The sequence below is a fragment of the Anabas testudineus genome, chromosome 7 (assembly GCF_900324465.2).
Source record: "Anabas testudineus chromosome 7, fAnaTes1.2, whole genome shotgun sequence".
Classification (NCBI taxonomy): domain Eukaryota; kingdom Metazoa; phylum Chordata; class Actinopteri; order Anabantiformes; family Anabantidae; genus Anabas; species Anabas testudineus.
In genome coordinates this window covers 5,049,812-5,075,637 of record NC_046616.1, presented here as the reverse complement: position 1 = coordinate 5,075,637, position 25,826 = coordinate 5,049,812, and the positions used below count along the sequence as shown (strand labels likewise).

Below are 25,826 nucleotides of genomic sequence, written 5' to 3'. Positions count from 1 at the left end.
TCTTTAAAAACCCATTTAATTTAAAAAACAAAAAACAAAACAAAAAAAATGTGGGAACCACAGATCAGCAAATGTCTTTAATGGTACCACCACTAAATACATTTCACCTCACTGTGAGTGAGTTTGCAGAGATAAAAACATACTACAGTCTTAAAAAAGAAACTGAGATGTTCAGCAATTATGGCTTTAAAGTCCCTCCAAATGAACCAGTTTTTATGTCACACAATGTCTATTTTTGGGTTTTTGTGTATGTGTGTGTGGCATCGCATTCACTTTACATCAGCTGACAAAATAGAAAACACTTTATAGCCTCTGTCTCTCCATTTTCCTTTCTGTGTCTGCTCGGTCCCTTTGTTGCCCAGCACAGTGGCATTTGGGATGAAAGTGGACCGTAGCTGGCCGATTGTTTGGCCTGTCTGAGAATGATAAGCTTTCTAAAACATGTCAATACTGCTTCTGGCAGGGGACAGCTGCAGGGGCCATAAACTGGCCCCTAGCTGACTGGGATCATCACCAAGTTCTACTGAAGTCAGTGATTCATATACTTGCTATTGACAGACTGGACTTTACTTATACTAGTATTTGTTAACATGCAGAGCAGTTTAGTCTCTTTAGTTCAAATGAGCAATGCCAACAAAACATTTTGGAGTATGAATAAGAATCAACATCATTTGGAAATTGTGGTGGAAACATAAATAAATGATGTATTACAGGTAATTTGAGTTTTATTGTTAACTTGTGATGCCATGGTTTTGATTCATCCCCATGTTGCATCTTGTGGCAGCTTGATTGGTTGGTTATTAAGAAGATGGTTTTCAATTCTGGCTCAACCATGTGATAACATAGTAATAACGCAATTTTAGTTCGAATTGAAATAACAGCAACAGCAATCCTTAGACTTTTCCTCTAGCACCACCAGCAGGTTGACATTTATCACAACTCTTCTGGATTTTAGCAAAAACGGCAATTAAATGAGGTATTTGAACATCGACCACTCTGAAAAGTCTCATCTGGGAATGGACTGTAAATTATTTGGTATGTGCCAAAACTATTTAGCCACTGGGGTTTAGTGAATTGTCTGGTAACTATTGTGATAAAAAATAAACCATCTTGAGTCAGTTAGCTGAACAGTTTTTCCCAATCAGCTGCAGAATATATCTACTCTGTTTTATTTAAATGTAAATTGAATTTCTGGTTCAGGGGAACTGGTAGACATTTTGCTCAGTAATCAGGAAAAGGAACAAAACATGAATGAGTATGAAAATATTGGTTATTTGCAGCAGAGAACAGGACACAAAGTACTATATTCAGTTCCGCTTAAGTGGTTATTCAGATAGATTAGAGATGATGTTGACCACGTGGTGGCGTTTGTCTCACCACCACCTGGAAAAGCGTCAGTGTTCAGAGAATTTAATCACATACAAATCAGTTTACATTTTCACTTTAGTAAAAAAGTTCAGAACAAGGGTCAGCAATGATTTCACATTTCCATTTGCTTCCATTTGCTACACTAACGTAGGTACAAAATAAAGAGAAAAGCCACCACACAAATCATGTTGAGCTTTTTCTCATGTACGCTAAAGTGCTTCTATGCTGGAGTTACTCTTGTTCAGTTAACAGTGTCTGATAAATGCCGACAAGGACAAGTTACTATGAAGAACTGTCTTCACTGTCTTACTGTTTAGAGTTATTTAGATATGTTGCCTGGACCCTTTATGATGAGCTCTACGGTGTATAGGCAGACGAAGGAGCATGCCTTGCCCTTGAAATAAAATGGGTTCAAATCTGGCTGATGATCTCTCTGACCCTACATCGCTCTCTCTCCCAGCATTCCCTCAAAATTTGTTATCCGACTCTGCAAATATGGAATAAAAATAGGGCTTTGTGCTTGCAAAGATTGCCCCTTATTGTCCAATCTTGTTTGAACCCCCCCCCCCCCCCCCCCCCCCCCCCCCCCCATTGATTTCCATTGTCCATATACAAAGCAGCAGATCATGATTCTACCTATGAATATCCAATTTTAGATTTCTTTCACAACAAAATGCAGTTGCAGGCTCCAGTTGCTTTGGTGTAATATAACAAAAACTCAATACCACTTCAGCCACAAAAACTCAGTATGCAGTGATGCCACAGACTGATCTGGCCTCTAACACGCTGATCAAACAACATAATAGATGATGCTATTTAAACTGAGTCTATACACATTGCATTAGTGAGAGATGGCTCATGTGAAGTTGTTTTCCACAGCAGCCTTGAATAAATATGGAATAAGAGACCTAGCGGGACTCATTCAGACATTATTTATGTGCATCACTTCTATTAAGAATATAATTCAACACCTGTGCAAAGAAAATCAGCCATTTCTCACTGATACACTAGAAAAGATGCTAAGACTTACGAGAGGGTCTTCTCTAGTCGTCCTCCTCTGGAGCCGATAATTTCTCCAAGGGTACAGAAGGTCTGTCCCAGAAAATCCTTTGGGGGGGAAATAGAACAGAGAAAATTAATTGCATGAGAGGATCAAGATACACACTATAACTAACAGAAAAGTACCATAAATACAACCTGCAGATGCAATAACAATGACTTGCTTGATGCAGGCATGGTGCAATTCTCAATTTTATGAATTTCCAAGCCACCAGAGTGTGCTCAGTGGTGACAAATTACCATTTATTTGATTTCACACGAGTTTATAAGTTAGCAGGGAAGGCCAACCCATTAAAATACATCATCAATAAGTAATTAATCTACACATATCAAGACCTCCTGTGCTCTAATAAACAGTGGTAACTCCAAATATAACGGGCTGCATTGCAATTACAAACCCCTCTAAATATCATTAAGGACAGCAACATAGAAACTGCACATATTAGAATTCCATTAAAGTTTAATTTCATTTTATTGAAACAGCATTTTAAATTAAGTATTAGATTTAGGGGTTAATTTCACCTTTCATATAAGAATGCATTAACCTGACTAGGTCAAACTCAGTTAGCCCTAGTGGGCTGTATTATTCAGGTCCACTGTGCAATGATTTCCTTCAATCAGCATTTTCAGTGAACAGCAGACAAACAACGCACACACTACACAAAAAACATATGGTGACTTAAATAAAAGCAAAAACACAACAAAATTCTTTCCTGGTATCAAGGGCAGAGCCCCACATGTTGATTAACGTCGTGGGTGGGCGTGAGCAGGTGTAGGTGCGAGTCTCCCAAACTGAAGATGTGTGTAGCTAATGTGAATGTCCTGACATGCACAATCTGCTGTAGTGAATCGTCTCAAACAACAACAGCTGCGTTTTCCTTTGAAGTGGAGTTCTGAAAGTTGCTTTACCTGAGCGAGTGATAAAATGCAGAGTGACAAATGAGGAACAACACAACAGGGGAAGCTTTCCAGGAAGGAGCTCTAGTGTTTGTCCTTGATGAAATGGCATAAGAAGAATGGGAGAAAGATACAATCACATTAAAGCAAATGAAACATAAGCAACACAAAAGACTCTTCTGGGAGACACTGAAATATACTGGAAACTAAAAAGTGAAATGAATGAAGCATATTGTAATACCAGGACTCAGGAGGACAACACAATCTGTGTGTAAACACTCACCTTCTGCTCTCCCATGTGATAAATTTGGTTGGGAAGACCAAAAAAAAGACACATTAACAGTATACTAAAATGACTTTATTCATGCTGAATCCTAATCAGAGACTGCACTCATCTGCTCTAAGCTGTTACGGGTAATTCTGAATATAATGTAATAGATTGGAAGGCTGTTAATAATCATCTCTGGGTTCTGTACTTACGTGTTTGGAAATATTACAGCTCCGGGAGTCAACATTATACCTGAAAGAAACAATAAGATTGGAAGAACCTACAAGATTGCAGTGAAGCACTTTTGTCCAGTTCACACACACCAAACACACAGACACACACACACACACACACACACACACACAGACAGAGATACAGAGATATAATAGAGATAGAGAATAGATAGCGAGCGAAGACAGAGAGAGAGAGACATAGAGATATAGAGATATAGATACAGAGGACAGAGAACTACAAGAGATAGAGAGAATATATTTACGATATATAGTTAATAGATATACATACATCTATAATATACATATACAGATATATATTTACCTATACATACAGTATCTATATATACATATATACATATATCTATATATAATATAGATATATCTATATATACATATATTAAATATATATATATACATTATATATATATATATTATATATCTATATATATATATATATATATATATATCTATATATATATATATATATAATATATATATCATATATATATATATAATACATATATATATATATACATATATATATTATTGTCCTGTAGCATCACCCAACATATACAGAGTTTCAGCTGACGTACAGACATTCTCACATCCTGGTCCAGGATGCATTAGCTTGACTCAAGAGCTGAAGGTGGTGGGAGGTAACCACTTCTCTTTTCCTATTTATATGCTGGTATTTAGCTAGCTAGACACTGGCAAGGCTACAGTTGAAATGGTCAAAGTATAATGGTGAGGACTCGAAAGGAACAGATGAACAAGGAAATACAGGAAAAGAAAGGACTGTCACATTAGGGTGGAGAAGGATCCTGTGTATGAGATGACAAGTCAGAAAGCATCGAGGACTGATACACTGTGTCTCATAGAAAGGTTGATGAGACAGAAATAGGACAGAAATAAAGAGAAGTAAAGACGACAAAAGAAACAAAGGCGACTGGAACGTGCTGTTAATTTGTCTGGGTTGCTTTACAAAAAGGTTCCTTTCTGGGAAATGAAAACATAAAGTGGCCTTGCAGTGGAGGAGAGAGGAATTGAGGCTGGAAATATGCACAAACTTAGCCACGGAGGCACAGGATAGCTGAGTAGGTACTAGGATGCAGCTTTAAATTAGTGGGGTTAACAAGTGGGCTTCATAAATGGTCCTTTTTAAAAAGAAAATATGTGTCCATGATTGGACATCCCATCATCTAATTCTACCAATGACTGGCTTCTTACTCTGATGAAAAAAAGAAAAAACTTCACCGATCTCAGTTCTACAGAAAAATAAATTATTTCAGTGTAATAAAAGGCATTATGTTTGGTTGGCTACTTACACATCAAACCTTAGATTTTGTTTCTCTTCAAAAAAGAAATCCAGGACAAACTTCCTGACGAAATCTGGATTCCGAGTGTTATCGATCACCTCCGTCCTGCCAAACTAGAAAAATAGAAAAGGGTGATAATCGGTAGCATTTATCTAAGTGTCAAGATTTGTTATTAAGCTCTAATTGAGAAAGTACACATGAGAAAGGAGTGGATAAAATTAATGTGAATGTGAGGGAACCCATTACTCTAACATTTGACACAGGTTTGGAATTCCTAAATACAAAACCTCTTTCAATAATAAGACCACACTGTGTCACACTAAGCTTCATTGTGTTATGTGCTAAATCCTTTGTCCCTAGAGAAATCAGACTGCTACATTAGAGCCAGCACACCTCCTTGCAAACCCACTAGGTCCCAGTCCCAGCCTCCCTCCTGGGCCATGCTGTCTCTCCATCTCCCTGACAATCACACCAGTAATCCCCCGGTGGACTGCCAGCCTCGCCTTCGTGGCCTGGGCCAACAGCTCCGTGTAATGAGCTATTGATCTTGGCGCTGCCTCACTGCAGCCGCAATACCTCGACTCGTGTCTTTAGTGCCCAGCGCACATAATCCACGCTATCAACAGTGTCCCCAGCCTATCCATTACCAAAGCCTCGCAGGGGAGTGTATCGGACCTCAGTACCTACCTGTCGTATCAACCATAAGGGAAAATCCCTTGAGATTTCCCTGTAGTGTTTCTATTTCCAGGGTTGGAGGTCTTTGGTTCACTCACACGTTATTGGCTAATTGGTGCTGGGGCATTGTAGCAGAAGCTTATGGAATTGCTTTGTTTCTGGGGATTTTTTTGGTAGCCTATGTTAAATAATCCGAGAGTATCTGGAAGGACAGTTATTCATTTCAAACATGTACAGCACAGCTTCCTTTTGTGCCATAAAACAGTCACATTACAGATATAATTTATGTCTTCCAACTATCTCACATGCTTCTCCTTCAGCTACTGTTCTTCAGTAAACCTTTGAGAAGGAACATTTATTTATTCAGAAATGCAGTGGGTCGCCGAAGAAGCCGCTCAAAGTGACAGTTGAATAATAACAGTGGTTAACAAAAGATGTGTGCTTCCAGTTTCCTGTGTGTGTGCACTGTGCTATCGTCTGTTGGGACTGATTTAATAGAGTTTGGGTAAATTATACAGATACTGTACAATTATTAGATTTGTAGTATGTGTACTATTGTAAAGGTTTTGCAGAGAATTGTTGCCTAGGTGTGTGTTGACTTCTTTAATAGCGATTTAATGGGATAGCTGTGTTTTTCCCAGAGCACAGAAAAGGAGTAAACAGACCCTGAAGTAGCATTCTGTGACCTTGGTAGTGGACTCCCAGATTAATATGTATACATGCTTAGAATAATTCAAGCAGCTGATAACTAATGGCACAAATAATTCCAATTTGAATATAGCCCAAAGGCAGAGAAAACTTTTTTTTTTTCTAGAAACATGTAAATGTAAAGGTTATAGGAGTGTAAAAGTTAATCGGCTTTATCATGACTGCATGAATGTCAATATACATGTATTTTAATTTATTTAATCTTAATGACATTTTTCCATCCAGTGCACCCTGCTCACTTCAGATCAGCGAGAAGAACTCAATAATCAAAACTCTTCTACAGATGTATTCACCTGATAGTTGTAACAGGATGTTCACACATATGGATTAAAAAAGCTGGACCAGCAACATCTGCCAGTCATCGTCAGTGAGATCTGGGTTTGTAGTCATGTTGCCCCCACGTACAGGTAGCTTGACAGACTCAAGAAGAACCCAGCTACAATGCTCGATGCCCAACTTTATGCAAACATCCTCTGTTGTAGTGTGAACTATAGCTGAGTCACATCAAGGCCAGTGGAGATCAAAGATATTTAGTGTGCTACGGGAAGGGATTTTAAACAAACTTAAAGAAAAGCTGACTGTCAAGTTTTAATTCATCCAATAAACATGAATTACGTAACATAAGTTATAAGTTTGAAACTGGAAAAAAACAGTGAAACAATTTGGAGACATTGTTGGTGCACATACAATATAAAAATAATGGCTCAGATGGAGAAGAGTCTATAAATTACACACTCAACACAATACACCCCCAGAATTACAGATTCACCAAAGCCAGCTACTATTAGCTACTACTGTATGTATAGGTGTGAATGCGCCTTAAACAGGGGTTTCACACAGCATATTCCAAACGGGTCAGCAGAGTACTTACATAAATATGTATGACTCTGAAACTTATTGGCTGTGCCCACTAAAGGTCAGCCGAGCTTTCAACCCACTCCTGCTTTGTGAGACTCACCCTGGATGTTCACAAAGAGTCATCGCAAAGCACCAACAGTGGTGAAACTTGTTTTTCCTTTGATAATGCCTTAACCCTAGTAGAAAATCATGTGTTTGTGTATACCCCTCTTATTCAGAATAGGAAGCTGGTTAAGAAATTACGTCCTTTAATGCAAACAGGATGACCTGGAAATGATCTGATCAGCGCCGCTGTCAGATCAAGGTGTGGGGAGAGGGGTCAGCACTGTTAAGATGGTTTGCTCCTGCTGGTTGTTTAGACTGATGCTATTGTAATTGAGTTCACAAAAGTTCTACAAGCAAATGCTCTCATTACACCAAGTGCAATAAAATAAATCGATGTCACCACAAACGCTGCTGTGACCCGGTCTTTACTCTGCTTTCAGAGCATAGACAGAGTTGTGTGTAGTGCTCCACGGGTCACCACAGATGATTTGTGGCAGACAGTAAGTGGAGGATGATATTGGCCGGGAAAAATGGAATGACTTCTGATCAGAAAACAATTTGGTGCACAGCCTGCTGCAGACAGAACAATAAATGGGAAAACAAGAAGCAGATAACACTGACGTTATGTAAACTACTAAAAAAGAAATGGAAGATGAAATATGGACTAGAGGGGAACATCTGGTTTCCACATCACAAAGAACCTGGAGGTTATGATGATATGATATAACAAATTCTCCTTGCACAGACTGATTGCCCTTACAAATTACATATCAAGTATTGTCATAATGAAAAACATGATATCAACAGCAAACAAAGGATTTGTCAGGTTTCCATTCATGCGCAATTATCAGCTCATGGTGTCGATATGTGCGCGGCTGACAGCAAGATGTTTACTCTGCTGATTGCAGCGCTATTCATGCCGCGTTTTTTGATTAAGCTTTGTCACATGGCACAAAAAGGTGTGAGGTGTCTTGAAGTGAGGTGATCAGCGACGGGCAAAGCTCTCACTGACACATCAGTGTTGACTTTGAATTTTCCAAAAGGGTAAATAGACTAACTAAAGACAGAATGGCATATGGAAATTAGATGAAGGAAAATGTGAGACCTGCTGAAAAAAGAAAAAGGGAAGGAATTCAAAGGAGCAGTAATGAATGGAATATTTAATCAAACTGAACACCTTCTTTTTCTCCAGGCACTGAGTCCTGATGTGAATTCCCTTTATCTAACCAAAGAAATCTGTTATAATGAGATCCTTTTTATGCATTTATTCTTTAACCTCTATTGTTAATTCATCACCTGGTGCCAGTTAAATTGAGTTATTTTCTCCAATCATAGTCAATTTTAGACATTGGTTACACTTGTGTGAGCAAGTGAAGAGGTTGACACTTTCAATTTTCTACAACAACGTTCTCAGGGGTTTGCACCGAGTTGCCTCTGGACTTCATCTTAATAGCCTCCTCTCTTAGCCCTCAAGGAAAGGTATCTTAAAGTTAATACTCACCATATAGCATTCTTCTGTAGTGAGTAGACTGAAATATTGGATATTTTTACTGGAGAATGAAAAGTTTCTTAACTCACCTCCCTCCACTCTTTGGTTCCCACAGCTTGAATATACAACACGACCACTGGAAGGAGAAGAAGCCAAACGGGAAGCATGGAAAAAAAAAAAGCAAGATATTATTTTTTTATTAGCCTGGTGGTTTTTATGTCTCAGCACCTGCAGCAGCAGATTGATAATAAAACACTCAAGAAAATCAGTGTGACCTACATCCCTTTTTTCAGAAGATCTGGCTCAGCTAGAGGCAATTTCAATAATCCCTCAACAAAAACAGAAACATTTACAAAAACAATATCAGATTAAAAGATTTAGGAATTTTTGGCATATTGAAAATAATGAACATGATAATTAAACCATTCATCTAAACACAAGTACAGCTAAAGGTGCCTATATAACATATGCCTGCAGAACTAACAGTCATTTTTTATAATTACAAAAATGCTGAATTGCTGTGTACTCTATCTGTCTGGTCCTCATGGTTAACTGTCCCCCCGAGAAAACCAGCAGAAGAATTTGTTTCAGCAAAGTGCTCCAGAAAACAACATGGAGTACTTGTTATTTGGTCAGGCATGCAGCATAAGGTTATGAACTGTACTGTCAGTCTGTCAGCTGGACCACTGCTTTGATCCAGACTGAAATGTCTCAAATTGGTGGAATTCTGAACAGTCATGGTCCCACGAGAGTGAATCATGGTGATGCTCCGATGTTGACATGTTTGGCTCAACAACTACTGGATGGGTTGTCATCAAATGTGGGACAGCCACTCAGTGTCATGAGAATGACATCTAGCTCCACCTGCAGGTCAACATTTTCATATGTGCTGTCAGATTCTCTTGATAATAAGCAGTAACAGCTTTTATAAAGCGGTTAACAGCTGAACGTAGTCTTAGTGAGTAGGTCATTATGCCTAATTTTCAGTTTAGACAGTTTAGATAATACGACTGTGTTGTTCACCAAACATTACATTTGTCTTCGGATCAGAAATCTTGCTTGAAGTTCAGTTAAGTTTTAGGTTTCAACAAACTATAAGCCACAAATATATCGTGCTAGGATCAGAAATACATACCTGCATGCATAAACAAACAACCCTCAGTAAATGTTCTTTTGGGCTGTGTTAATTGGCTGGGTACCATCAGCCCCTGTTTGCCTCTTGAAGTTTGGACATTAGCTCTAATGAACTTCAGAACGTCTGGACCGGCAGACAATAAAAACCACATTTTCACTTCTAATGAGAAATTAACAGAGAGGCGATAACAGAGAACGGACAGCAGGCAGAGCCCTTTTACACTTACATTCACACCCTTTTACTGTGTTTAGCTAAGAACAATCATTTCTTTGCTAGATTGCTGATCATACAGAAATGAAACAGTGTTTTATAGATGGGTTTTGTCAGTCTTATTGTTACCAGTTTATCAGTCTGTGACCATGTTAGACTCCAGTTAAATTCCATTAAGAAAACAGGAAATACAGCAAATACACACAAGGAATGAAATCAGTTTTAATCAAAGTCATACACCGATGCTCTGCTTCAACAACTAAAATAATGATCTTCAAGAGAGAGACTGCACAGGACCTTGTTGCTTCTGCAAGGCTGCAGAGTGCAAGTACCTCAGCTCGACAGTGGGCTTAGTCTAATCCACATCGAGGTTATATCAGTGTCGGCCATGTCCGAAGAACCTGACTGATTGCCTGCTTTATGGAAAGTGACTGAGAAAGGAAGAGCCCATCTGGTCACCCGCAGCGCTACCAAATCACAAGGCAATTCATTGTCACTGTGAACCCTACTCCTGGCCATAGACTGGCTGCAGCATGAGTACCCAGGTGACTCTGAACATGAATGAATCAGAATTGAACATAAATCACATTACGTTTTCACACGAATCCGCAGCTTAGCAATATACAGTGAAGAGAGTGCTGCAGTGGAACAGCTAAAGGGTGGCTTCCAGCAGAAAAGTATAGACAATACACAGACATTTTGAAGAACAGTAACTCAGTAAAAAAGGTCCCAAAGCCATTGTTGGTACACCCAACAATAGGATAAATATTTTTTTGCCCACATGCACAAATGTCTATAGACAACATCTTTCTAAAGTATAACTGAGAAACCATTAACACTATAACATACAATTAACCATGATCTTTTTTATAAACTTCAAAGTAATTTTTTTGCCTAAACACAAAAACTCTGAAGGTCGAACTCAGGTTTGTGGTGTTAGACTGTGGTGAAGACTGTGCCGTATATATATGGAAGAATAATGTTCAGTTTATGTTAAACGTGCACCTGTTGTCCACAAATTGATATGGGTTTAAAATAATATACTTCCAACTCCAAAGATACGGACACGTACTAAAATGGAAATAAATATATGTAACAGTCTTGTCTGCTGCTTTGAAACCAGGTTTCTGAAGAACTATTACCCTCTGTGGCCCTTCTCAGCTCTTTCTCCTGTAGCTGTCATTTCTTTGAAGATGAAACGGTCATTGTTGTGTCCAGATCATAGTAGTGTATCAACAGCTAACTTACTTCCAGACAAATATCAAACATTGAAGTTCACGTACACTGGACAGTTAATAAAGCTCCAACTTTGACAGAAAGGAGTGAAACATTTCAGATAAACTTTAGTACAAGCTCCAGTTTTTCCAGTGTCGGCCTTCTCCATGAATGCAGATCACAGCAAGATCAAGATTTTAACACGCCGTTAATTAATGTTAATTAAACATTCAATGTCAGACTGACACATGCATGCTCACAAAGACCCAATTAAATTCTTTTAGTTTGTAAATTTCTGTCCCACGAGTTTATTGAACATAACTGAAAATGGCAGCGTGCACTTTCAGACTCATCCAGTTTATTCAGAGTGGGTTGACAGCATCAGTCACCTGTGTGAAGGGTTTTTTTTTCAAATGGGGATTTCTTGCTGCCTCCCTCCTGAATTTGAACTGCAGAAAAACATAAGTAGGCAGACAGACAGGATACCACGGGCTTACTCACAGGCTCAGGACTCAAAGTGCTCACTGTGAGGTGAAACAGAGAGGTGGTCTGGTGGCAGAAACATGAGGCAGGCAGATGTGGGGGTTAGATCAAAAGAGAGTACTGACAGAGCTGGAGGTAGCATTAAAGAGAACAAACAGAGAGAAAAGGTGGATGAAGAACAATGGAATTGGTAAAAAGATAAAAAAGAGAGGGGCGGTTAGGAGATTCGATGGATAAGTGATACTTTGGCAAACAGAAGCAATATAAAAATCTGAGTGATGCAGTGACAGATTTCATCTGGAGAAGGTTTAAAGGGCTTGGCTGTAAGAAATCTCTCAAATACACCTCTTACACAGCAATTTAGGTGAAGCCGGGCCGGCACACATCCCCACTAATCTATCGATCTGCAGACAAGAGAAGGATAAGACAAGAGAGCCCAGAACCCCGGGAGACACATTCTTGAACCTCAGTGGAGTAGTTATGTCAAGGCGGCACAGCTGGCAGCCGATATAAGAAGCTCCGCAGCAGTAGGCAGGGTTTCTGTAAAAATTCAGTCAGAAAGGTACGCTACAATAGTAAAGTGCACCCAGTCACCAACAGACATGTTGTTCTGTAGATTCTGAGTTTCCTAAGATTGAGTTCTATCTCAGAGTAGGAAATCATGACTAGTAGAGTTAGTTACCATCATTCCTAATTAAGGAAGTCATTCCCATCTATAGCTAAATGTAGGAGGGCTCTAGGTGTCCTAGCTGGTTAGGAATTGGCAGGAGATCGTGATTCTGTGGGAGAAGAGAAGTTTCTAACACTTAATGACACTGAGCTCATTAAAAGATACTGTTTAGACCAAAATGGATTATTGTCTGTGTGGGAAGCAATAGCTCCATCAACAAGAAGAATGCGTGCTGCCTCCACAGAAACCAAGGTCATGACAACTTCACGCTTTTTATTAATAGGGAAGATGAAACTTTGCAACAGCAATGATTTGGATCTGTCACAACCTACAATTTGGGGCAATAATAAATCTAACTTTCATTCTTACTGCACCTCTGATAATATGCAGATCCATTCAAGTCACGCAGTATGAAATCAACCAAAAACAAGCTGCGTTTATGCAAATTGCTGGTTTCCAGGGCTGTTGGAGTCATCAATGTATAGAGGTAATGAGGATAATTTCATGCAATGGAGTCACATTACAACTGTCTTTCAAAAACATTGAAATGTCTACAGAAATAGAAATGATAAAAAATGTTCCTGAAGTGTTTAATAATCGTGTCATGTTCTTTTACATATGCTCATGACTAATCATACAAAGCCCACATGAAAAGTGGCACTGATTTGGGCATTCATTTCAATTTTGTCTGTCAAACTACGAACTTCATCTCTCTGTCACTGGAATTTCCCACGAGCACAGTAAATTTAATCTTAAAGATAGATTATACAACTAGTACTGTGCTCACATGGAATCATGTTTCAGTCTCCTCGATGCAACTTTACTTAAAACCTGCACATTCATGCTCATAATAGAAACTAAAAATGAAGCTGTAACTGCAACATTTTACCATCACGTCACAGTTTACCTTAAAGTTTAGCTTTTTTTTTTATAAATGTTTTTTTTAGTGAATGTGATTATAAAGTGCAGTGGGTGTGGGATGGGCTGTTAATGTCTGAACTGCCTGAACACGCTCACCTCAGATCTCACTAGGAATCCCCATGGGTAATTAGAGACCAGTGACCTTTATCTATATGGTAGAATTCAGGCCTTGCTTTTTATTGCTTCACCACTGAGTCTATATTTATTTATAACTGACCTATCTATGGAAGTGGAACTTTAATTCTGCTTTACATATTCCTACGGTCACTAAATCTATCATCATACACTCTTGATTCTGTGTAATAAAAAAAACAAAAAACAACCTTAATCCTACCGTTTATCAGTGTCATCTTCCAGATGAGTCATTTCAGAACCACAGCAGACATGAAAACAGATTTTTAAACAGGTCAAGGAACAAACTCTCAAAATCACACCTGCTGTGCAATAACAAAACATTAACTCCTACCTGCTGATGAGTCAGAATCCTCAAGCAAGATAACAAAATGAATGCACAGGAAGCATCGCATAGTGAATAATTTAATAAACATGACTCACTTACTTCGCAATGAGAGACTGCAAAGAATAATCCTAATTGATTCAATACACAATTGTATTTACTTTTAAATGCTCCAGGACTAGAGGGAGCAGGGAGGCCGTCTCGCCTACAGCTTTTAAAGGAGTGAAACACCCATGCATGTGGATGAAAACTGACAGTACTCCAACAGCAAATGATGTTACATAAGAGAAGTGGGATGTTTCATATGGGAGCCTGATAGCAGTTTAGATGGTGGTGGATAGGAATAAAAGGGCCAGATAAATGTTATGTGTAGCTTCAGGAGCTGAACAGCAAAAACATGAAGAAAATAAAAAATTGCATCTAATGTTATAGGGGCCTCTCTTAAAAGTTTTTAATGATCCAGTGTTATCAGTCGTTTGGTTAGTACTTCAGAACAAAAATCATATCAATTTAATATCCAATTTCAATAGCGATTGGAGTTGGAAATTACACTTTTTGAAGAGCGGAAGGGTCACTTCAGTGGCAAAAATTCTGTGCCAAAAAAAAGAAAGCAGCACTGTCATAGCTTTTGGGAAAGAGGAAAAATATCTCATGAATTCCATTATTTTTATCTCAAGCCAAAATAATGTATCGTACAGATGTTTGTCTTTCACCAAATGATCTTTCCCTTTTTGTTCTTCCAGCCCATAATGTCTTCAGGGATGTAATTTCTTCCTAGCTGCTGCAGTTCAAATGAAGAGGAATTTTACCAGCTCGGGGAAATGCATGAGAGCCGTTTGCGTCTCTCCAAGGGCAACGCTGATGTGGTTGAGGTCACATTTTAACATATTCTATTTTTTAACATCTATTCAAGACAGGACAGAATCAGACTGTGCACAGGCTCAGCACAAGCTTGGACTAATAGTAATGCACTGCATCATGTTTTAAAGGTTTTTTTTTTTTTTTCAAAATAAAACATCCATCATTTTAAAAAACAGTGACACCTACTCCAAAACACTGACTGACAGCACAAATTGGTACACAGCATGCATGAATACTTTCCAGAGGAGCTTACATAACTTCAGTCCTTGTAAAACAAAATATCAGTGTAAAATTAACTATGATTGATTGATTCAGTCGATTAAAGTACTACATGTTGATGTCAGGGCTTCTGATAGTCAAGTTGAAACAAGTCCAACAGCGTTCCCAAGATCGATTCAAGAATATGTAGAAACAGGCTCTCTGCCAAGGTATGTGATGGAAAAACAAAACACTGACCACTGAATATTGAAAATTCAATGTACTAAAGGACACATTACAGTATAATCAATGGTGCACTGGTACCTTTTTTATTTCAGTTACCCTGTTTATAGATGCAGTAATTAGAGCTGTGTTTCTCTCCACCTGGGAAATGTAAAATTGCTATTTACCTTCTTTTTAGCTGTGGTAATGTTTTCCTCAGCTCCTGTTAAGACTGGACATCTGCCTCTGTGGTTGCTAGATTTTCCACTATGTTAACGCGTAACTTTGTCTGTCTACTAATCAGACATGGTAATAATTCTGAGGTCCTTTGATAAAAAACACTAAAGTAAATGTGCCCAGTCAATCTAGCAATATTCAAAGAGCTGAAAGCCTTTCTTTCAGCTTTAAATCAAAGCTTCAGTCTTTCAGGCAGCATATGAGTTGGTAAGGCGGATCTATGTTGCATGAGAAGCATTACCCACGGCAAATAAAAAAGTCCTCATATCACCTGCTGTTGCTTACTCTGTAATATATGTTGTGAGTGCACAGAAATACAGGAATCACTCACAGCAAACCAAGACCTTCAAAAACTTTCCAGAGGCAAGAGAGAAATTCAGCTGGGGCTCAAGAAATTAGCTGCAAGGTGATGTCTACCACTGGAGAAAGCACCAATCCTGCTCTTAATCAGCCCAACTGATCATTTATTCAACACCATCAGACAGAAATGACATAGAGGACAATGAAAGAGACAACACATCAGGCACTGAAAGCGCTGAGTGTGTGTTTGACAACTAGCACCTGGTGAAGGTGAAGGTATGTTCTCTTTATATTGACAATCTTGAGAGTGTTTTAGCTTTTCAGTTCTCATTTTGCTCAGTCAAACAACAAATACTCAGCATTTGCCATTATATGTGTCTGCAAAGTTATAAGGGATGTAAATTTAAGCACATGCACAAGTCCATGAGGGTCCAGGTGGACTGCAAGTGTGCCATGCAAGTAAATGGGACCCTTGTTTATGCATGATTATTTCCACTTATTTGTTGTTGAGCAGCTACACATACTGTTTCATCTTCTCTACATTTTCATAAAGTGAACAAAGGAGTTCAGTTTGCTGTCTCTTGCAAATGGAAATAATGAAAACAGTAAGAGTGAGCCAAAACATTAAAGCTGCAGTCTAAATAATAAATCACCCTTTGCAAGCCGGCTTCCCAGTTCTTCACTTCACATGAAAACACATCACCTATGTGTGGGCGGATACGGAGAGCCATCAGGTAATTTGATGGTAAAGTAAGAGAAACTGAAATTGAATTTACACAATCACCAGTCAGCATGATACAACATCCTCAAGGACAAACTCTGAGTCATCAATAAATTAGATAAGGAGAAGTGCATAAGGGTATTGCTTTGGTATCTTGGCAAATACTTCTACTTGTACTGTACAAAGCTGTGATACAAACACAGGCAGCAGAAGCACACACACTCAAAACTGTAGGCAAAGACTGAGAACCCTGTAAAGAGGAGAACATAAGACCAAGACTCTGAGTGTCCCATGTGGAAGAAGGACATGGTCACTGTATAGATTTGTCAATGATCAAGCTTTGATGACCAAATGCTGACAAGATGCTTTGCCAGGCCATTATTGCAGCTGCCTTCAGCTGCTACTTGTTTGTGGGTCTTTCTGCCTTCAGTCTTTTCTATAGTAAGTGAAAAGCTGCTCTACTTTAGTTGGGATCAGCTGTCTGAGTTTGGCCAGTGAAGAATATCCCACTTATTTGCTTTGAAAAACTCTTGGGTAGCTTTATATGTTTTGGGTCATTATCCATCTGCAGTAGGAAGCAGCATCTTATTGGTTTTGCAGCATTTGGCTGAATCTGAGCAGAGCACTTCAGACACTTCAGAATTCATTCTGATCCTCATCATCCTTTTATCAGCCGTCAGGTCATCAGTAAACACCAGCAAACCCATTCCACTGGCAGCCATGCATGCCCGTGCTATAAAACTGCCTCCACTATGTTTGACAGATGATGTGGTAGGCTGTGGATCATGAGCCGATTCTTTTCTTCTCCAGAGCTTTCTCTTCCCATCATTCTGGTATAAGTTAATCTTGGTTTCATTAGTACAAAGAAACTTATTTCAAAAAAGACCGAAAGTGACGTCTCCAGATTTTCTTACACCCTCAGTCGAAAAGGAGGAAAGAAGCAAAAGTAAGTGAAGCAGAAACACCTGGTACATTACTTATGACACATACCTGTTTTTACTTTCACTGATAAAGCATGATCTACAATGACATCACAGGCAGAACAATAACAGGAAAATCGCAAGCAGAGCAGGGCAGAATACCTTTAACAGGTCATAAAGCCACAGCCACATCCCTGAAGTTATCTGTGCCACGCCTACTTAGTGTTCCCAAAATCAGAACCAAGCACAAAGAAGCAGCTTTTAGTTTTTTATGTTGCTCAGTTGTGAAATCAGTTGTATTCAATTATAATTTTATGATTAATTTTTGCTTGTCCTCTCTTGATCTACCAATGGTTGTCTCTGACTTCAAAAGTTCTTTTTGAAGTTATTTTAACATGTTTTGATGCTGCATGTCCTGCTATTACTCATTTACTCAGCCTTTCCATTATCCTACCTTTTCCCCCTTTACAAACTATAAGGACATGAAATTCTAATAATCTTAATCATACCCACAGTATCAGTTCCAAATGATTTTAAAGTGATTAAAACGTAATGGTCTTGATGAATCAAATTAACTCTCTTCCCCCTGACAGTATATTGTGTATTTTAGCTTTCTGTGTCCTGGAAACTTACTATATTCAGCATTGACACAATCAACGGTCCTGGCCTACACGCAGCTCTGATTAAGTGTGTATAATTTGATTAAATAATTTACATGAGTGGAAAAAGACTGTTGATTGATTGAGTGGGTCAATCCCCTCTCTCTTGTATGGCACCCACACGGTTAATTACTTCCTTCCTATCATACACCACTGAGACTTGATAGTCAGAAAGGCTGGACGCTCCCATCAGGAAGTAGCTGAGTGTAAACAATATCAGTCAAGTGATGGTTTAAGAGGTCGTGGTATTTTAAGATACCTACACCAAACACACTTTGATGAGCGATGTATTCTTTTCTACTGTTACAAATATGAAAGTTATCGATTTAAGTGACACTGCTGCTGTGTTTAGAAATGCTAGATCAGATAAAGATGTTAGGCATTTGATGGAGTTTAATTGCTGCAATTTCCAGAACATGTACAATGGCAAACACACTTTTTTTCTAGATAAGAGGTTGTTAAGTCTGTCAGTCATTCCAGCTTACGATACTGTGACAGTGATTTGCCCCAGGTAGATTTGATTGGCATGCAGGGGATATTTTTGAACATAATAGATGATTAGATGGTTACATCTTTATTTTTAATACATGATAGATGGTTGGATTAGTGGGAGTTAGCGATGACAGAAGAAAGGACTAATGCTGGTGGGGGGCATGTTGTTTCAGATCAGTCAGATGATAAAATGCCATGCAGATCGATGAGTTGGATGTGAAAATGCTGCACAATGGTTTGTTCTACTTCCAATTTTGAAGAAGCTATTGTGGGTGATGGGAACAAAAAGTATATACCTCCTGCTCCTTCTTATAATGCATTAAATACATTTCAGTTTTTGATTTAAGGTCTAGTAGGCTGTGTTATATAAAGTTATTAAGCATTTATTGGAGCCACTCAGGTCAGATGGTAGCAGTTCACAAAGGGGTGCAAAAGCACACATTTTATAAAATTGTGTAGAGTATCAGAGATCAGAGCATAAAAGCATAATTGTCAGGAGGTCACCAAGAGGGTTTAGAATAATAATAATGATATAAGAATGGACACAGGTTAATATCATTTTAATATTGCACACCCAATCAGTGCTACTGCACATTAAGATGTACCGTTGTTCCACTCTTCAGATACAGATCCACATCAAATGATGACTCTCCACTTTTCCTGTTCTATATGTAATCTGCATTTCATAACTTGAATTGCTAATAGTGTCTCTCCTAATGGCATCTTTCAGCTCTACTGCACATACCAACAAACAGCACAGAGCACTGTTCATCTGTTTATGTCTCTTGGATTGAAGGAAAAACTAATGCACCACGTCTCCCTCTGTCTCTACTGGTTGGAGCCCAGTAATTCCTCAGGCTGCCCTGGCATCTGCGACCAGTCACACCAGAGCCTCAAGATCAGCCTGGGTGGGGAGTTAGACAGCTGTGCTCTGCAGCTGTGATTTGTGTAACTCATTTAAAGCCAGACCATCTGGTAGATTTGGGATAACATTTGTCTGAGAAAGCTCTCAAAAGTACCACATTGCTTCTTCATTTAGAAGCTACTGCACGTATTGGGAATGGCAGAAAGCTTTAGTGTCAAGAGGGCAAAAGAGATAATCGCCTAAAACTTTGAAACAAGCATCTTGGATTACCAGGTGCAGAGAAGATGTCCCTCCTTAAAATATCTCTACACAGATCTTTGCCTTTCTCCAGTCTTTTTAAAAAGACAAATGTGTTCAGTCTTGTCACGTTTCCAACTAAAACAAGTTTTGGCATTTTTGTACTGGCTTGTCTGAAACGCTTCTTGCTCTGACGGCTGTGTTATGTGACAGCACTTCTAAACATCAGTGAAGCTAAAACTTATTTTTATGTTATTAACAATTTAAACGTAGCTGTAGTTAAATAGGTTTAGTTAACATCTACGGGCTATAGCCTGCACTATGTTTATTTCCCATCTATTTTTCCTAACATGTCAATGTTTCGCTTAACTAGAACATTATATAACTAACATCCTTTTGCCCTGCATGTTTTGTTTTTCACTAATTCAAAACTTTTTCACTATGCAAGAGTTAAGCTTTCAAAATATAACTTTAACAATGATATTTAGAAATAGACTAATTCCTGTAGCCTAATTGTTGTGACAGCTTAACTATGAACACTTAATGAAACCACTCTCGCTTGAAAACTACTCAAAACACTGTTTAATGTTAAATTTGTGTACTCCGTCCTTAATAACTAGCTGCAACTAGTTAATTATTTTTAGATTATATTCTAAGGGAACACATTTTTTGAATTAATTGAGTGCTGCATTTATCAAAGACCACATAGAAAAACATGTGTTTAAACATTTTACTAATATGTGCAGTCCCAATGTCATTGGCATTAATGTAAATTGACACCAAATCCTCATTATGATGATATAAAACATAATCTAGTTGCAAATATGTTTTCTACATTAAATATATTTGCCACAGCAGTTTAGTTTTATATAAATATAATAATTATTAGGAGACAGTGCTGTCATAGCATGTCTGCTCTAGCCAGCTAACATTGCACAACAAATTCTCACTGGGAACCAACAGCTAGTGACAATGATAACACTAACACTGTTAGCTCTGCAGGTAGTGAGAATTTAACATCAAGAGTCCCAAACCCTGAAATTGCAACACAGAATAAAAGGAGACACACTAACACAAGCATGAATTCTGTGTATATTTTATATCATACAAAACCAACAAGAATAAATTCAATTTTTAAAACTAGAGACCAACAAGGACCTCAGAACAGTCAGACCCAACCCGAATAGACTTAAATATATTGAAATCCGATCCAACAGTCGACCCGGTTGGAACAACACCACTAGCACTGTCATGCTAACAATTAATTAACAAGCAGCCAGGATGGAAAACAGCAATGTTACAGCCCAACAGTGGGAACACACCACATCCTCAGAAGCTGACAACTAGCCGAACTCCGAACCAAGTGGGCCCCTAAAGACCTCCAGTGTATCAGGACAAAGCATCACTTATAACAAACTATGTCAACACAGGATTTCCTACGAAAAAAAAAAGCCTTTCAAACTGATCACCAAACCACCGATTACTGAGCCTGATAAATGTTAACAAATGTTCATTTAACAGCCATATAACCAGAAACAGTTTAAGCCGTCTTCCTTTAAAATGTCTGCACCGAGCTATCCAGCACCTTCCAGTACATTACACTGTCTAATACCCAGGCTCTGACAGAATCACTGGAGCTAATGACTAAATCTGCTCTCTGAGCTACTTGGGGGGGGGGAGTGAACACTTTTCACCCATTACTTACTGAAATTTGTGCACTTTAACTTTTTATAATTGTGTTCTATGTTTTATGCTTTAGATACCAATGAACAATTTGATTTTATTTGATTGAGGCGGCATTTTATGAAAAGTGGTCTTGATATTAGCGGAATAATAAACTCCAAGATTAGATTGGATGATGAGAAGGCAGAAGTATTCAACGAGAGAAGACATCTTCATTTAACGTTTTACGTTTTAGGCTAAATATGGACATTTTATTATTTGATTACTGCATTCCATTTAGTATTATACACAGCACTAATTTCTTATACACCAGACAAACTTTTTTTTTTAAACCCTACCATTGTCTTTCAGCTCTGACATCTTCCTTCCCCTTTAATTCTATCCCCTGTCATTTTTCTACAGCCCATAATGAAACCCAGCCAGTCTCACACCCTGACCTTTCTTCAACCTTGACTTTCCTAGCCTTTGTCTCATCCTTGTTCTTCAGTCTCCCTTTCCACTCTTGTATTTTATCAGCTGAGTAGTGAACCATTGATAGCTCTGACCTTCTTCAGGATTATTTACCAGTGCAAAGGCTAGAGGAGAGTAGAACACCTTTACTTACTGCTTTTGTTGGTGTGAGAAAGCACAATACTAATACTGATATATTTTAGAAAATGCACAAATAAAGAACAAAGCAACAGAATGTATTCACCATCATAAAGCATTGCAAAATAAAATAAAATCAATGTAGCTGATCCACGGTGAAATGTTGAAATAAGCTTAAATATGACAAACAAAGTTTTATTATTACCAGCATTTCACTGCATATTCAGAGACAACAAACATACCAGGATCTGACTTGGAGAATGTATCCACATCCAATAGACTCCTGTGGAAACAACAACAACAAAAAATAAGGCGATCATGTAATAGTCATTTTTGGCAATGCTGTGATAAGACAATAAATCCTGTATGGTACTGTAGTTGATTAGCAGTGGTGGGGGTAATGTGTTATGATGAAATATTGATTGAATAAGTTTGTTAAAGGATAAAGCTGATTCTTTTCTATACTTCTGTTGGCGTCAGCAGTTTTTGATAATTTTGTGAATCCAGGACTTAACATTAGCCTATATGTCTGTACCATGTTTTTCTTTTCTATGAAACGATAATTTAAGAGCCATCGAATAATCCTGTGGATGAAAAATTAATAAATCAACTAATTTAATAATAATTCAATGGAAAGGGTGCTAGCTAACTTTGTTTGAAGTCTGAGGTGTCCTGTCAGCAGTTTTATAAATATCTCTTTTTAAATGGAGGTCTATGGAGGTGAGAAATTCAAAGATTCAAAGAAAGAGTGGGAGAGACATATTCAGCTCTCTTAAAAACCACGTCCACTCAAAGATATATTTTTCGTTATGTTTATATCCAGTACATTGTCTCTTCCAATGTGTGCATGGTTTATCAGTAAGATAATTTTCTCATTCTTCTGCTAAAGGGTGCTGAAAGGTGTTTGCTCATTTTCCTGGTTTTAAACATCAGCATGTGAACAAACGTTGAAAGATCCATGCTTCTGACATACTGTACATTGGGAAACCAATTTATGTGAATACTGAGAGTTAGATCAGATGTTGAATATCACTATACTTAAAGCTACAGAGAGGCCAGTTAGCTTTGCTTCACACAAAGACTGGAAACCATCCAATAATACAATCCACTTTAAATATTAGTTTTCTTCTACTTCCTGGCCTGTCTAAGTCGGACGTCTCGTCACCTCAAGTCTGTCTGATCTCAGGAGGGACTGTACATGAGCAACAGCCATTCATTATTCAGGAGTGGATTGGAAAGACAGTCAGCACACCACCAGAAAGGCAGGCTGACAGTCTGACTGAGTTTTGCTGTTTAGTCAGTCAGGAAGCAGAGCTGCCAACCTTTCAGTATAAGAATGTGCACAAAGTGCTGTTTTATTTTAGTTACTATTTTTTCATTTAAATGATTTACTGCATATCAGAGGATTATTCTGGCAGTGCTTAAATGTCATGTGTGTAACAGTAATGCAGCTGCACACAGCACAACCTGGTGCACATCGACAGTCAACCACCGCGCCTGAGTATCAGGAATAATATTCTAGCTGATCCCTGTGTGATGCAAGCTGATGATATTAACCATTAACCATTAACTGAGAGCAAAGGGCATGAGAATGTAAAAGGTCAGACACATTGAGGGAAACACATTGAGGGGTCTGCTGATACTGTAGCACCTGCACCTAATTCGCCTTCTTGCCTGCATGTGTGTGTCATAGATGGAAAGATAACTAGATAAATGCATTAGATTGCTACTTAAAAATACCAAAATTCACATTTGCCCCACAAATCAACGTAATGAATTTGATTTTATTTGCTTGTCAGTCTGAAATATTTGACATGACGCAGGTTACAGGACTTTTTATTTGGCTTCCAAGTGGAATAGCCAGTATCTCCGTGATCTGAGAGTTAGACCTTACCTGCACGACACGGTAACTTCAATTTTAGTTGCAGGGACTCTTGTGTTGAGAGGATCGAATTCCCCTATTGATGCCATCATCTCGACTCAAGATGCTGATGAAAATCCGCAAAGAAAGAAGAATAAAAACAAAACAAAACCTACAGATCATTCGAGACAGGATCGTGATGGCAGTAAATCCATAATCGAAATCTTCCTCTGGTTCTTCGTTTGGGGAGCAGAGAGCAGCGGAGGGTGGAAGGAGACAGAGAAGGGGAGAGACAGACCCAGAGACAGAGTGCCAGGCGGTGAAAGTTGGGAGGCAGATTTAAAGTTCATCCATCCTTCACGCGTTCACGGTGCGCTCCCCATGTCTGTCCGGCGCCGCGGAGGAGGAGAGCGCAGCCAACCGGAGGCACCGGCAACAACACGGTGCTGTGTCGGTGTCTCCCTCCCTCTCCCCGCCTGTCTGCGTGTCCTTTATTCACTTACATGTGGTCTCCTGTTACTATTAACACATTAGAAAACAGTGGTTCCAAACTCTCCCATCCCCCGAGGTAAAGTTTCTCGGTCTTTGTCAGAATGTAGGTGGATTTTCCTCCTCTGCTGCACCAAAGAAGATTAAATCAAGTCGTTAATCAAAAAAATATGCATTTAAATGTTGTGCAACGACTTTATTACATATATACACTGGTGCCACTTAAAACCCAATTGAATAAAAAGCCTGAAGGAAATGAACATAAAAACCAATTTCCAACTTCCCTCATATGGTTTTAGTTTGAGGACTAAATACAAATGTTATTAGATTTCCCTCTGCTTTTCCTTATTACATATCCTCCTTTTTTTTTCTAAAGAGAAGCAGATATGAGGTCTATATTATAGGAAACGCAGAGGGAATTTTATTATACATGTAGTGCTCAAACTAGAACAGCAAGAAGTCACCAAGTAATGACATAACAAAAATAAATGTGAGGCTTATAATAGAAGGTAACGTGAGGGATTATTCTCATCAACCTGTGGATCAGATGCAACCATCTACACGTAGTGTTGTATTATTGTTATTATTAATATTATTATTATTATTCTGCTGCTGTGTGTACAGGAGTGCATAGAAAGACATTAAGGTTAACAGAACAGTGAACAACATGCATCACGATTTCTCAACCTCAACACAGCTACCATCCCCTCGCACTAAAGTGTAGAAAACACTGATTTAACGTGTCATAGGTCACCGTATTCTCATGGCATAACAACCAGGTTTTCTGAATTGACCCAATTCAGTTTTATTGTCTGGCAGTTTGTTGGCTTGATGATTTCAACGCTGGCTGGTCTCTCGACACACAATGAAGCAGCAATGTAGAGTATAATCTGCTGTGTGCACTGTACACTATGAGAACTTGAAAGTGACATATCCAATAAATAAAGGATGGAAGGTGGTGCTGAGGGTCAATAGAGGCCTAACAGTGTTTTTTTTTCCACTTATTATTATTTTTTTACCTGCGGGCCCTGTGCTGCTTTAATCCAGCCATGGCAATGAACCACGGGGCACCAAGTTTCCAGTTGTAATTAACATGTGAACCTGAGAACAACAATCTGACTTATTGCACATGTGGAAACAAAAACACTTAAAGCCTCTCAGAGACTGTTCACCTGTGGAAACCCTGAGCAAGGAACAGTATCCCATCTTAACTTGGGCTTCCCCTCCCCCATCCGCCTCCTCTTCCTGCTCCTTACACTCAAGCCCAGACTCTCGTTATTGCTCACCTTGAATAAAAGGGACGGTTACATCATATACTGCATATATTCACTGGAGCAGGTAATCAAACAGTCGGGCTGGCACACCCACGGTCAATTAGCCTAACAGGAGAAACAAGCTGTCATCTTCTAATGAGATGTCTGCGCTTCTAAATCTGGAAGGACTACTCAGTAATTTTCTATTAATCAGCTCTCCCGAGAGCATCATG

At 38.7% G+C, this 25,826-nt stretch overlaps 1 protein-coding gene across 2 annotated transcripts in view; it reads right to left on the bottom strand.

Moving 5' to 3' along the window:
• Positions 1–24,273, bottom strand: part of LOC113167819 (copine-9-like) — a 61,121-nt gene extending 36,848 nt beyond the window's left edge. Inside the window, exons 1-6 of one of the 2 annotated variants that reach the window (XM_026368690.1) lie at positions 23,885–24,273; positions 22,233–22,273; positions 9,006–9,052; positions 5,151–5,254; positions 3,805–3,844; positions 2,399–2,478 (exon numbers count right to left, since the gene is read on the bottom strand). In XM_026368690.1, the coding sequence (XP_026224475.1) occupies positions 2,399–2,478; positions 3,805–3,844; positions 5,151–5,254; positions 9,006–9,052; positions 22,233–22,273; positions 23,885–23,964 (392 nt within the window). In that variant the 5' untranslated portion in view covers positions 23,965–24,273. Of the gene's footprint in view, positions 1–2,398; positions 2,479–3,336; positions 3,344–3,804; positions 3,845–5,150; positions 5,255–9,005; positions 9,053–22,232; positions 22,274–23,884 lie in introns of those variants that run through there. The other variant, XM_026368691.1, reaches the window with a different exon arrangement.
• Between the last annotated feature and the right edge of the window lie 1,553 nt (positions 24,274–25,826).